We start from the raw sequence: 14,895 nt of genomic DNA, 5'->3' as shown, positions 1-14,895 counted from the left end.
TGTAATATTAAGTAGTTTAATATGCATTTGTGTGTCATTTGAAAATACTGCAGATTGCATTTGATTTTATACAAGATACCAAACAGTGAGAAGTGTAAGCATGAATTGTGTAAAATTAAAAGTAATCAGAAGGTTTTTTCTGTTTTATTTCCAATATGATCACAAAGCCATATCCATTCCAGACTGACGCATATGCACACTGAAAAAAACACACCACACTCAGCTGCCTGAAAACCTTTAATTAAAGCATAGATTCTTAAAACACATTTTTAAAATTTCAAAAATAGAGACTTTCTACATTTCCAGGAACTCACATTGGAAAAAGGTACCTTTACTTGAATTGTTGGGATACTGTTACACAGTGAAAAAAGCACAGCAAGAGAAATCAGTGAGGTTTTAGTTATTATTTCTCCTTCCCCTATGATTATATAGTATTAATTTTTAGAAACAGACATTATCTTAAATACTCTCTACTTTGATACTTACCATGATGAAGACTTCCCAAAAGAATTAAATTTTTAGGAACACTGATTTTTGCACAAGCACTGGTGATTGCCTAGCTAAGTATTTAAAAAAAATACCCAACAGCAAAAAATAGTGACCAACTGAAATACTTATCACCTTTACCTCACCTATATTAGAAAATGGAGAATTTGCACACACCAAGCAGAGCGTGTTTGACAAGCCTGCCTCAAAAACAGTTTTATAGTTGGAAAATCTGTGTTCTTCTGTTATAAGGTGATCCTTTCCAAACTTATCTGATGTTTAAGCGGCTTTTCCTAACAACGAACCTGCCTGATGAAGAGTGAATGGTGGGTTTTGCCTGGGAGAACACCAGTTTATGCACGTGATGCCCAAAGGAAAACAGAGTTAAGATGTGTCACATCAGCAGCAGTTTTAGGAGTATGGGCACTGGAGGGCAGAGGACTAAAAGAACCCCACAGAGAAAAGTTGAACAGTGGCCCAAGACAATTCCATTGAGAAGTTAATGCGCTGCAAGAATAATCTATTCACAGTAGTTCTGAGTAACTTCAATTTGGGTCTGTTTAGCCTCCTTTGCATTGCTGCTTCTACATTGCTTATGTAAGAGTAGGAAAAAGCACGCTTTAGCAAAAAGGATGTGTTGCTATATGTGAAATATGAGTCTGGTTTTAGAGAGAAAGTATGCTTTAAACCTACCTCACCAAGGGTTTGGTAAAGAAGAGATCTTTTTACTTGCATATCTGGCTTTAGGGCTGGTTTAATATGGATGTGACTGCCTAGTAAATCCTAAATATGGAATAAGGCCAAGAGAACATAGACAAGGGTGATGCTTTTGAAGCTCAGGGAGTGACAGACCAAAGCAGTTGCAAAGATGACTTTATCTCAACTCAAAGGGGAACATGGGGTGGCCTTTGTTTTGGATAAATGGCTATCAAAGTTTGAGTGGATCAACAAGTGATCTTTAGGAAGAATGAAGACCAGGCCAGCATGGGGAGAATGAATACATAGACAACTGCCATAAGAATTTCAAAGAGAGAAATTGACTTCAACTGATCAACCCTCCCATTCCATCCTGACACCTGGGGACACCTGACATGGTGACAAGTGAGAATATATTTCATCAGGACTAGTAAAGGGAGTCATACTGGTATTGTGATTAATCTGTGTACTGTAATTGCTATATTAAGTATAATATTATGGTTTTGTGTTTTCAGTATACCTTATATCACTCTAAACCAGAAATGCCATGTCACATGAACCATCTTGAAGTAAGTAAATGTGGTATTAAACATGACACCCTCCATCCACTGGATATTTCCAAGAGCCTTGTCGTGTTGGACTGTCACAAAGCAGGTAGAAGGCGGCACCTAGAAAGTCTGTCCTTCAAACAGCTCCTTGTCCCCCATCAAAGTCTGTCCTAGTTCTCAAGGCTAATAAAGAGTCCAGACACTGGTGTTTTTGATCGCTCAACTCAGCAGGTGCTGCCCTGCTGCACAAGAGCAGATGAAAAGCTCTTCTGTGTTGCTAGCCTCCAACTCCTAGCTCTTCTAACCATGCCAGTTGCTGCAGCTCAGTTACAGCATTAATAGGATAAAGTGGCAAATCTTAAAAGTCCTTGTACCCTGACAGCACAATGGGAACAGACCCTTGGCATCAGCTGTTACTAATGCAAGAGAATCCAAACTGACAGTGGTACCTATAGCAGGAGGGCAAATAATGAAACATCACTTCTTGCCCTTGGTGAGCTTGCTTTTGCCTCTGTCAGTGCTTTGATGCCATTCTTTTAAGATGGCAGAATAATTCCATTGTTTTCAACTCAGTGGAAGGGCTCAACCTCCTCATGCCTCCTTCAAACACAGCTTTTCTCTAGGTGTCCTTGTATTTCTTCCTGAGGTCATGTTCTGCTATCACAAGATTGATCTTTCACCATTCTTCCCAAAATGGCATGCTCACTGGACTGAATTTCTAGTCAGTACTTACAACACAGGATATTTGTCCTGCATTCATGTTTCTAAGTGCTTTTTGTCCATCTCCTTACACCAGCATCATACCTATTTTAAAGTGAACTACTGCTTAATGTTGATTTGAGTTCTGTCTCTCCCTTTCTCCCACTGATCAGACCTTTGCAGCCTCTGGTCTTCTTTCACACTGGTGGCAGCTTCATTGAAAAGATTACTAGGTTTTACTTTTCCCACAACAGCTTCTGAAGTTCCAAGTCTTTGCTAGAGCTAGCAAAAACTGAAAAGGAGCAGTCAATCCATAAGCAACAGAAATATAACCAAACAACTAACAAGTATAGCATTCCTGGATCAGAGTATGTTAGCTTATCATAACCTTGCTGTTATTTTTATGTTTTGGCAGAGCTATACTGCTGATTTAATTACAGTACAAAAAACTCAGCATCTTTCATTTAAACAGTAACTACTGTGTAAATCTCAACAGAGGAATGAACTACTATTGCTAAAAGCAACAAACAGCTTATTGAATCCTGCTAACTGTAAAACATCTGTAGAGACAACAGAACACAGATTATGAATAGTCATACTAGTTAGTTTTAGTAGTAACTAGTTTAGTTACCTAAACAGGGAAATCAGAAACTTCACTCAATTTATTTAGGGCTGGTTCATCTCCAACATAACACCGTCATTAAATGTGATGCAGTATTTACACTGCACTGAAGACACAGCTATCTGCAATACTTGTATCACAAATTTTAAAAGGCATTTGTTTTCAGAGAAATAAAATGCTGCTTAAAATATAATGTATTTCAAGTTAAATTCTAAGTAAAATAGCCAAAGTGTAACAGTTGTTATTTCTTCCAAAGACTGAAGGCTGCCCGACTCCAAGCACAAACTGTTCAGTACTTGCTCAGCGTATGCTACTCGAAGAGAAAAAGCTCGAATTTCATGCCCATTCAGTGACTGAAATGTACTTTTTATGCAAAGATAATAATGTTTCACATTCAATTATTGATCCACTGATAATGAGTCAGCATTGCATTTCTTCCAACACTGCATGGATATATACATGTGTGTGTGTACATACATACATATATTTGGTTTTTTATATGAATGTGTGTGTATGTGCCTGTGACAGCTCTGGGAAAAAAAAGGAAAAATTATGTGAAAATTGTTTAATATAAGATTAAGAATTATCTTAATGGCTTAAGTGTACTAGAGGTACAGTATTTGGGTATGGGCCCAAAGCATACTTACACCCTAAGGCCTGTTTTCATGCAAAAAAAAGTGTAACCAGCTTAAAGCTCATTTCCTGTGGGCTCAAATGCCCAATATTCCTATTTATCAACTCAGTTTTTTACTTCTGAGCCTTTATTCATTATTTGGCATTTTTATCTTAAGCACAGACACTTCTCTCCTCTTTCTTCTAAAGGCACTTTCATATTAATATATCTTTACCAATCCTAAATCATACTACTGCATATGATTCAACTGAACTACATCATATCAACACTATCATATGTAATTGACAGTCATGGAGGGAGGTGAATTCCTTTCTTTGCAAACTTATTGCGACTAACATGAATCTAAAACTTAAACCTGAAATGTAGCAGTTTTTCCTAAGCCACTCACTACATTAATCCAAAGAGTAGCTGGTAGTAGTGCGTTAAAGAATAACATGACTAATGTCTGCAACATAATTTAATCTCTTCTTAACATGCATGCCATGTTCTACTAGTGTTTGTATATATATTTACACCTGCTGCCAACTGCTTGACATTAAGGAGTAAAGCTACAGCAGGAGTGACAGCAGCAAGTCTGTGCTTTGCAGATATAGCTGTTTTGGTACCTTAAATATGACAGATGACTGAGATTCACAGTTCTGTTATCTCAGCTAGACAAAGAAATCACATCACTGTCATCACTTAAAATTAATAATTTCTTTTCTATACTTGGATATACCATCAACTGGAGACACTCTTAAGTCATATTCAAGTCTGACAGACTGAAAAATAAATTTGTCACACATAGGTGCTCTAAAACTTCTGGTTTAAGCAGTAATCAATTATACTAAATCTCATTCTCACGAAGTTTTGGATTGGATGAGTTGTATTTTTTAGTTTTGGTTAGTTGGTTTGTTCTGGTTTTGATTAAACAGTTTTTTAACCAGCCTTTTTTTCTTTTAACCAGGAGTTTAACAATCTGCTGACCAAAAGTGGATTATACAGATACATTTTCACAAGTCCTTTAAAACATTCCCCAAAGAACCTATTTGTCATTCTGTTTTGAAAGGCAGATCAAAGTTAGAGGAATAAACGGTAACTTTGCAGCAGCAGGAAGGAGATTGAAAAAGTAAAACAATTCTCTCAAACCTTCCCAGAAAACAGTCAGAACTAAATTGAAGGCATCACGGGAGACTGAGCTCACTAGCACAGCATAGCAAAAATTTAAAGTTTTAGTAGAAAAATGAAGGGTTACTTTTAAGTATATTAACACTTTCCTTAGCAAAAAGAGGTTTTAGTAGAAGAGAAGGCTACATTCAAAACATGACGGGAAATAGAAGGAAGCCCTGCAAAGAAGCTCTCCACATCTCTATGCATACACTCACCCTGGCAAGTAAAAATATAAATAAAAATTCAGACACATTCTATCCTGTCCAATGGGAAAAAGAAGGGAAGGACAAATGAAGAACAAGAACCCTGTAGACAAAATAATTTCTATTCCACATTGATTAAATTGCCATTTTTGGTAGAAACAACTAACACTTGTAAAAAGGGCAGCATCATGTAAATCTTAAATTGCAGTGATTTAAATAACTTACTTGTGACTACAAAGTGAAGTAATCATGCATTATTTCATCCAGATCAGTTATTCAAATAGCAGCAGCATGGGTTCCTCTAACACCAACACTTCCTTTTTGCACATTCTTCCTACTACAAGTCAGAGCATCTCTATGCCACTACAATGAACTTCTTGCAAAACACAAAATCTCGCGTTATAGCAAATTGTCATATAAGTAATTTAACAATGTAAAAAAAAAAATCCTTTGGGTTGACCTACTCTGCAGACCATCTGTTTGGAGCATATAGAAACAAGTCTTTCTAGAATGACTACATCCTATTTGAGTAAAGCCTTATCAGTGAGAAAAGTCTTAAGATTTTGAGTACTCTTAGAGCCTACTCCAAAGCAAAACATTTTTTAAGTTTCATCCACTATTTGCTCTCAAAGGAGACTGCTTAGAAATGAGGCACAGAACTGGAAAAAGTGAAAGGTTTATAGTCATCTGCTTTCCCAGTGCATTGAAAGAACATGTTCAAGTTGAACAGGCATTTGAAGACTCCTTTGAGGCTGACAGCTACTTCCAAAATGTCCAGTGTGCTTGTCCTCTCATTTCTTTCTGTCATCACCTCTGGCACCATTTTCTTGTTTCTCTCAGATCCCCTAGAATGGCTCTCAGTGTCCCCTTGACAGGAAACAGTTAGAAAATCTGGCTGAAGCCAAATTGTTAAAGCTGCAATGAAAGTACATGGCACCTCATCCCCAACATCACAAATTTCTTGGTAAGGCATGAAACATTTTAGTTGGTAGCTGCTTCTGCTAAAATGAAAAGCTTCCTTAATAATATAGTTGTGTCTTTAGATCAAAATTCCTATTTTATTTAATCTTCAAAGTAATTCCAGGCTATATCTATCTTGTTACTGAAGTAGGACTTACGGTTAGGTGTCAATTCAAAACGTCTGTGCTGCCTTGATTTTAAAGATCACTTCCATTTAGAGAGATGTTCACTTTTTTCTTTTTTTGGTAAGTACAGATTGCTGTTTAGGGTTTGGGTTTTTCCCCCCACTTTTTTTCCCCCAGACTACATCCAAATAGCAAAAGCTTGCACTGATCACTCTGACTTCTTAAAATAATACCTCAAACCCAAACCAATGTGCACTTTTCTTTATTTGCCAAACTCTGAAGGAACTGCAACTTGCGACTCTCTGAAATATACACTTCACCCAAAGGAAACTACTTTCAAATGTACAGTGAAACTGAGTCCCAATTGTAGATCATGTTGTACAGTTTACATTTCACCATGGTGCCATGGTGAACTTGATATAATCTCTATATATACATTTTTAAACACTCTTCCCTTTAACTTCACTTGAAGCCTCATAGGGAAGTACTGTAAGCCTTCCCATAGGTTTCACAAATGGAGGCAGACATTAGAACCTGTGACAGGATCCCAAGTCCACTCATATTTCCAGAACCCAACTCTATTAGCAGACAGCTGCAATCATTCCACACCAAACACCCAAACAACTTTCCAGAAAGAAACAGGCTTCCTTAATCCATACCAGCATAGAACTGGTCTCTTCATAGTTACAAAGTGACTTTGAGATTCCACCACTCACTATGGGTCTTTAAACTAAAGCTGGAAAATCCTCAGGGTCATCAGGATTTGGAGCAACAAGCTGCACCTGTAAAGGAAGAAAATAAGTTTTATAAAAATCAAAGCATTTCAAAAGTATCTGACAGCTATGTATACGTATTTTATCCTCAAAAGGTTTATTCTTCTACTCAAATGCTACTACTCCTAAATGCTACCTCTATTCAAATTGTATCCATCTCTATCACAAACTTTCATCTCAGAAATTATGACTACTATAATTTCTTCTCAGTGTAAATGTTTTTATAATGCTACCTAGAAAGGATCAGAAAGTCACAAGTTCTGGAGCACTGAATGAAGAAAAAAGTAAAGCAGTCTCAAGCTAGATACTGCATATTTTTAGAAGTAGCACTACTATATTTTTACATTCTAGAACTACTGGACATATTGGGTTGTAGTTTTAATCTCTCTGATCTGTTACCATAAAAAACCTTTTTCATCCAGATGAAATAAATACATCAACACTTATATTATTCTGAATGTTCCTGGTCTTAAAGCATTTTAGTCACAGTAAAGCTTCTGTTAGTATGAAGAATGCAGATGCCATTTTCCAGTGTACGAATGTGTTTTTTCCAAAGGAAAAATAAGTGGAAGTTTTTTATAATGGTTATATTGAACACATGAATCATTCAGTAGGATCACAGATGATACAAGCCTTTAGTTGTTTTAAATACTTCCCAATTTATATCAAAACTCATTGCATCATTTCCTCTAGTTACCATTAGAGCATCTAGTAATCAGACCTTTTGAAATATGCTAAGAGCCTGAATCAGTGTTTAATTTCAAGTAAAATAATATGGGCCAGGAACTCAATATGCAGGACAACATACTATGAGACAGAAATTAGAAACAAGTCTGTCACTACAGAAATCAAAATTCCACAGAAAGGGGCAGGACACACACAAACATCATCTACACCAGGAAGGAAAAAAAAAGAAGGGAAAAAAAAAGAAAAAAATAAAAAAGGGGGGAAAAAAGGAAAAAAATTTTTAAAAGGAAAAAAAAAAAGGAAAAAAAAAGAAAAGGAAAAAAAAACATAAAATCCATTACCACTACTTCTGGTCGAGGTCCTTCAGGTCCTCTACCACGACCACGACCACCTCGTGCTCCTCTTGATCCACGGCCAGGGTAAGGAAGACTCCCAAAATTAATATCCAGCTGGGAAGTTATATCATTCACAGGTTTTCTAAAGACATGAGAATCATCTTCAAAGTCTTCTTTTTGCAACTAAAGAGAAGATCTGGTTAAAGCCTACAGTTTCCATGTAAGAGCTTCTCCCTTCCCAGACACACATTCACACTTACATTATGCACTAAGCAGTAGATGAACCAAGATGGCATCTAGAGTAGAAGACAGGTCTTAACTTGCGCAAGATTTTAACATAGATGAGATAATTGCTGCTTCCCAGATGCCTGGGATAGTGCTTTGTTGATTCAGAGATTCCTGACAATAAAAGCTTCTGTACCAACTCCATAATACTGAAGAGATTTGTCGGAAATATAATCTAGGTTTTCAAAGGGACTAGACTATCAAACCTAAGCTACTTACTCCTACAGTCATCTCCAAATAATGGATAAAAGGCCCTACCAAAGCTGCTTAATTGATGTATTTATCTACATGCCTGCAGCTATGAGATTACAGTGGTTTTAACTGTGGTTCCTAATAGCTAGTTCATGTCAGACTATTGCCCAGCGTAACTTTAATGGGGACTGTAGCAATGACAAAGTATATGTTAACTCATCCCTTACAATGATGAATCACTTATTCAGTGTCTAATTCAAGGATTTCACTTGCCTATGTTACACAGTTCCTGTACCTCCTGTTCTGTGTCCATTTTAACAATTTCTCCTGATACTTACAGAACAGAAACTTTATGGGTAAAAGGAACAGAAACTTGTACATCCTCTTCACACATCTGTATTCTCTCTTCAGAGTTAGTGAAAGGTACTCTCCCCATGCCTACCACTACCTCTTTCAGAAAATAAAGAGGGGATAAGTCTGACCTAAAGTCTCATTAAAAAGAATACAGTCTAAATTATCTAAAGTGATTAAGCAAGTTCAGGTGTTAACATCATAACTAGAGAAAAGATGTGTATTCATAAATGCACATAGACTTCGAGGATCAAATTTCCATTGTGCTAGACTATATGCACATACCTCTGAAAATCTGAAATCTAAGTAAGCTAGAATCTGAAAGAAGTTCCCCCTCTCTCCTCAGGACCAGGGAGTAGTTCTCCCTGAAATTTCAATCTAAATAGTACCATGGAGTAAAGTTTAGGGGAAGTGGGTAGGGGGTGCATGCTACTTCACCACAAGCTCTCCAGGGTTAGTTCTAAGAAGCAGGACCCAAAAAAACCCACACCCTATAATAAAAAGTTCATACTTCCAAGTGCACAATGAGATACATGCAAGTGTATACTGGCAAGTAAGCTAAACAGGATTCAAACTTAGGAAAAGAAGTGTGTAGTAAACCAAGTTTCATAAACCAAGTTTTTCTAGCAGCATTATCAGAGACCTATACAGGTGGCAGCAGCTAGGCAGTAAGATAGGACAACTTGATATATTACATGTTTGCATAGAAAATAGCAGCAATGATCTGAGACAAAAAAACGGAATACACAATTTAAAGCCAGTTTTGGGGCACATGTCATTGCAACGATAAAGCTTAGATACTGTTTTCTTGCCTATTCAGATTATACTAAAACTAGTAGTAAAAAAATAGAAACAGTTTCCCAACCCTGGTCCATAAAGGAGTCTACAGAATTCCTGAGGCAGTGCTTACATCATCACTGTATTTTGACTTGTGAATCACCACTGCTTTGGAAGGAACAGTGGATTCTGGCTTCCGGATGTTGAATTCAGGCTTTGGTCGATTCCGTTCCTGAAGATTTTTCCACTCATCTAATGTCATTTCTTGAACCACTTCTTCCATTGGCTCTCCTTCAGCAGCTCTAGAAGTTTACAATTTTAAAGTAAAAAAAACATTAGCTTGCAACTTTCCAGGATAAACAAGAACACTTATCTCCAAAGTAAGGATACTAAACAAAACATTTAGAATGTTTCTCACCAAATTGCTGTCAATTTCACCTACTCCCCCCCCCCAGTAACTTCATTGACAGTTTTACATTAATGTAACTTAAGAGTGTATATATAGTCTTTGAAATTAGTGAAATGAACGAATGCTGTCTGCAGCCTCTTGTGTTAGTACCCATCCAGTCTCATCCTGAATTCAGGCACTTAGATTCTGACAAAATCATTCTGCCTTTTGATCTGGCATATTCTTAATCCTACAGTTTAATAGTGGATCTACCCTCTAGCAAATATAGCCACAGTAAAAAGAAAAGCACACAGAAGTTTTAAAACACCCCAATTGCACCATTTCATTGCCTTGTACTGCACAGTGACAATATGAGGAGAATTCATGTTTCAGTGTAGCTTTCAGTCATCAAAAATGATCATCATATGATGATCACACCATGGGATCTTCCAGGTAATTATTAATATTTCCTTTGTTAATTTCACAAGATGCTTCCCTGATTTTTTTTATCAGATGTAGTAACAGACAAGCAGACAGTATTTATCACTGGGCAATACTGGATTAATCCTAGTCAAATTTTAATTTGTCTCTTAAGTACAATAATGATCTCTTCTGGAAAAACATATGCAATACGTCAGAGGCTGCCTTGCGTATTTTTGAACTGTAAAGACAGAAGGTTTTATGCCTGTAAGACACACAGAGAGAAGATACATAAGCAAAAAAATCTTATCTTCCACTGATCACTGCTTGAGCCCTCTTCTGCCACTTTTCTGCTGCTGATCATGGCAGGCCTGCCCAGGACAGCAGCTTTTAGAACACTATAGGTGCACATTTAATGATACCAACAGAAAGCTATTTCCTACTAACCAGCATCACTTACAGGGAGCACAACTTCCTACATCACCATAACTGTCTGCTGCATAAACAGGTCAAATACCATGAACTACAGGAAAGCCCACTCCAAGACACTTGAGAAACCACTTCTCCTTACATAGAAAACTGCTAGGTGTTACAATAGCAGTTGGAGTTGATTAAATATTTCCCTAACAATAACTTTTCTGGAAAGCCCCTTCATTAGAATCTGTCTAGTGGGAGAACAATAGATTTGGTTTTCCTCATTCAGTCATAGTTCCACAGTCCTACCAAATAATTATAATTTCACCAATGTAAATATACAGTTTATTAGGTGCAAGTTGGAATTTTTTTTATCATGGAAAGATGCAAAATCAAATGACAATCAGTGACTGTGTGTATTCTGTTTTTAAAGTTATACAATCAGCCCATTGGAATACACACATTTTTTGGGACTGTTCTGTACATTATAGATCTAGCCTATATAGGAACAGGCCTGGTCCCTCTTCTTACAAGATTCTGCAGCAAAGCATTCATATTTCTTGCCAGTCAAAATAAGACAGTATTTTTTTAAACACACAGCATACGACTGGGAGAAGAGAAACTGCACACTAAGGTAGCCCTCAATTTTAGTTCTAGGATTAACACAGTTATAGATTCACTTCACAGAAGAAAAATAAGGAAGTCTGGACAACATGCCTGCCCTCTGATATGCCTTTATGCCCTACTATTTTGAAAATTCCAGCTTTATTAACCAGAAATTCACGGTTAAAAGATTGGTAAGCAGAGCTGTAGTTCCACGCTCTCAGCACAATCAGAAGGACTGTTAGGGGAAAAAAATTAGTTTACTGAGTTACATAAAAAGGATACTGGTGAAAGAAGCAGCTCCTTCTGGAGAAACACCAACAGATACTGTTGCACCTGTAAGAGCGCTAAGAACGCATAGCACCCAAAACATTTTCATTTGTTGTCCTCAAGAGTAAGAAGCCAGATAACTTTTGATCAATTATCTGAAGCTTCAATTTTGTGAACAAGTGTTAGAAAAACAAGACCAGTGGAAAACACTCAGAGGAATTAAAGAAAAACATAACTAATAAAAGCATCTCTATTAAACTGGCTTAATTTTTTCCTAAGTCACTCTGTCAGTAAACTGTATATCTGAACTTTAGAAGTCTTTTTTCCTCCTCTCCCATGAACCCTTCACCACATTACAGAGACAATGTTTCAGTCCTTGGTAAGGCCTGCAGAAAGATACACAACTGATAGCAAAAAGTGCTGGAGAACTAGCTATCAATATTTCAATTTGCAAAAGAAAACAAAGAATATGAGTGGGAGTTTAACTGTAAAATATTTACTGCATTTTCTGTGGCACAAAGACTGCACAAAAGGGCAATAATGCAAGTATTCAAGAATACCGAATGGCTAACCATCAGTGATAAGAAATGTTAAAGTGACCCAGTGATTTGAAAACAAGCAACCAAAACAACAATCACCAGAAAGTCCCAAGAACAACCAGAAATACACACACTCAGGCAAAAGTATCAGCCACCCAAACACAGAAAGAACCACTAGCAAGGCAGAAGTTCTGAAGGAGGGACCCCAACTCCCCAGACTGTGCAGGAGCATTGCAGTCAAGTATCTGTTCATTCTTCAACAACATACTATGTATGATAAGGAGCTACATCAACAGTTTTGTTTGGAACAGATGTTATTGCTGGTAGGGTGGAAAAAATCTCAACTGAGTAATGTCTTCTGCATGGGAACAGGTGAGAAGTCCACAATAGCACTTCAAGACAAGTCTAAAACACATGATGTACACAAGAAGTCTCCAAAGATGTGCAAAGGAAATATACATAATGCTAGAAAAAGTTTTGTATATCCATGACATTAAGGCAAGACACCCAGGGGAAAAAAAACCACTAACATAGCAGCTTCTGTTTTCCTAAATTGGAAAGACCACCAGTGGACATTGAAATCTCCATTAGTAGAGTACATTAAAATCAACTAGACAGGTATGAGAAGCAACAATTAAAATTGGTCATACCTTGGGCCCGAAATTCCCCTTTCAGATCTGAATTGCTATGACTATATGATAACATGAGGACATCTGACCACACAGCAAACTTGATCTCTCAAAAAGCAAACAGAGCTATTACTTTGAAAAGTACACATACATCAAAAACACCCACTTCCCAGTTCCAAAGGAAATACTTGTAGATTTACACTACAAATATTTGGTTTTTTCAACTGCAAAGTACAGTTTTGGTCATTACCTCCAAAGGATGGTTTTAACTGCTTTTGTATTAGCAGTACAAATTTGTTTTAGGATGTCAAGACTCCCAAGGGGAAACACCTATCAGTGAAGCACAGCAACAGAAACCTGCATATCACATCTTGGACAGAAACTCAATTGCAGCAAGTTATTTTGGGCACCAAGCCAGCATGGAAGTGCATTCCGTGCATTGCTTTCTACCTTCTAACCGTACACATTTTTAGTAACTGCTTGGTGTGCATTTTCATTAACCAAATTAATAAGCTCCTTGGCATACCAGCAATCATGCTTACAAAACACTGCCAGACAACTAAGCACAACCTCTGGACATGAAAAAACTGAATTCACAATGAAAGTCCTACCAAATCACTAAATGAGCACCTTTGTTAATAGCTCCTACTGCTTCAATAGTGTCTCCAATCCAATACAATAACCCTTTAACTATGCCTTGATAATTGTGCATGCAGTAAACAAAATACCTTGTCTTTTTACCAGAAGAAAGGCAAATGGAAAGGAATGGCATTTAGGTCAGCTATTCAGGTATTATTTTCATATCATTAAAAATAATGACAGCAGGTCTCTCTCAGATCAATTTTTGTATTATTCAGCTACACAAAGCAAATGCTTAGCCAGCTTTTATCAAGAAGTCAATGACAAGAATCTTTCCCACTAAACATTATTTACAAGGGCATTATCACCAGCCACAGAAAAATTTAAAGTTAAACAAGGTAAGACCAAACAACAATTATACAAACTTACTACGGAAGAAAAACACTGAATCAAATATGAAGCTGTGACTGGATCTATGAACAGCTTTACGTCACCATTAAACAACAACAAAAACCAATAAACCACAAAGCAAATAAGCAAATAAGATAAATACCTAAAAAAATCCTGACGATAAATTGTTAAAGCTTCCTATTACATAAGCAAAATGATACATAGCTCCACCAAAAACAAAAACTATCCTGTGAGAAAAAAAAGTAAAGAAAACCCACAAGATTAAATACAAGCTCTACAAATACCTTTAGGAATAGGAATCGATTAGCCCATGTGTTGCACTGAATAAAACCAAAAAATCTAATTTGAATTGGTCAACCCAAGTGTGTTACATTGTTTGGACTGTGAAGAAAAATTTAACCAAAAGCAGCTTTGAAGAAAGTTTACACTTCTGCACTACCTATGTGTTTTATACAGAGTTGAGGTTAGCCCCCCCCATATTAGCATGCAGTTTGGGATTATATAACTAGCGAAACATTGTTGATACACTCAAGACGACTTGAGGATATGGGAAAAAACAGCTTGATTTATATTATGCAATTGTTAAAGAAACTCTTGCCCTGCAATACTCTGCAAATAGAAGCTGAGGAATGGCAAAACAGAGTCCTAAAAACAAGACCCCGTAAGTTACAGAAGCCCATAAAGTCTCTTTTCCAGAGTTGCATGAAAATTAGCCAGTACCACATCAGAAAGCTACACACCATCTTCATGCAGACAGGTTATTCCCAACTTCCAAGAGTACATTTAACTTTTAATTTTAAATGTAAACACAAGAAGAAAGAGAATGAGAGAAGAAACAAACCAAAGTCTTCAATCTCTTTCTCAGTGCAAGCACACAACTGCAACAAAGCAGTAGAAAATAAATGGTTTCCTTGCAGTCGCTGTGTTTTAGTGTCAAAATGAGAAAGACCCTAGCAGCAGCCCATACAAACTCACAACACACACTTTTAATATTGAGGCTAGAAAAAGCAGAAGGTAACCTAATTTGTGTTATCTGGACAGCAGGGGCGACTAAGACCTTTAAATACATCCTGAACCCTGAACACTATCTCTTACCAGCTTTTGCTTTTAAACAACAAAA

At 36.9% G+C, this 14,895-nt stretch overlaps 1 protein-coding gene across 3 annotated transcripts in view; it reads right to left on the bottom strand.

The window, feature by feature from the left end:
- Positions 1 to 269: 269 nt before the first annotated feature.
- The window catches only part of HABP4 (hyaluronan binding protein 4), a 30,616-nt gene continuing 15,990 nt past the window's right edge, over positions 270 to 14,895 (bottom strand). The window contains exons 5-7 of one of the 3 annotated variants that reach the window (XM_083884544.1): positions 9,656 to 9,824; positions 7,924 to 8,100; positions 270 to 6,904 (exon numbers count right to left, since the gene is read on the bottom strand). In XM_083884544.1, coding sequence (XP_083740670.1) covers positions 6,848 to 6,904; positions 7,924 to 8,100; positions 9,656 to 9,824 — 403 coding nt within the window. In that variant the 3' untranslated portion in view covers positions 270 to 6,847. Of the gene's footprint in view, positions 6,905 to 7,441; positions 8,101 to 9,655; positions 9,825 to 14,895 lie in introns of those variants that run through there. The other 2 variants (XM_083884545.1, XM_083884543.1) reach the window with 2 other exon arrangements.

The sequence above is a fragment of the Zosterops lateralis genome, assembly GCF_965231275.1.
Source record: "Zosterops lateralis genome assembly, chromosome: Z".
Taxonomy (NCBI): Eukaryota; Metazoa; Chordata; class Aves; order Passeriformes; family Zosteropidae; genus Zosterops; species Zosterops lateralis.
The sequence above is the reverse complement of the archived record's forward strand: the minus strand, read 5'-3'. Positions and strand labels throughout refer to the sequence as shown.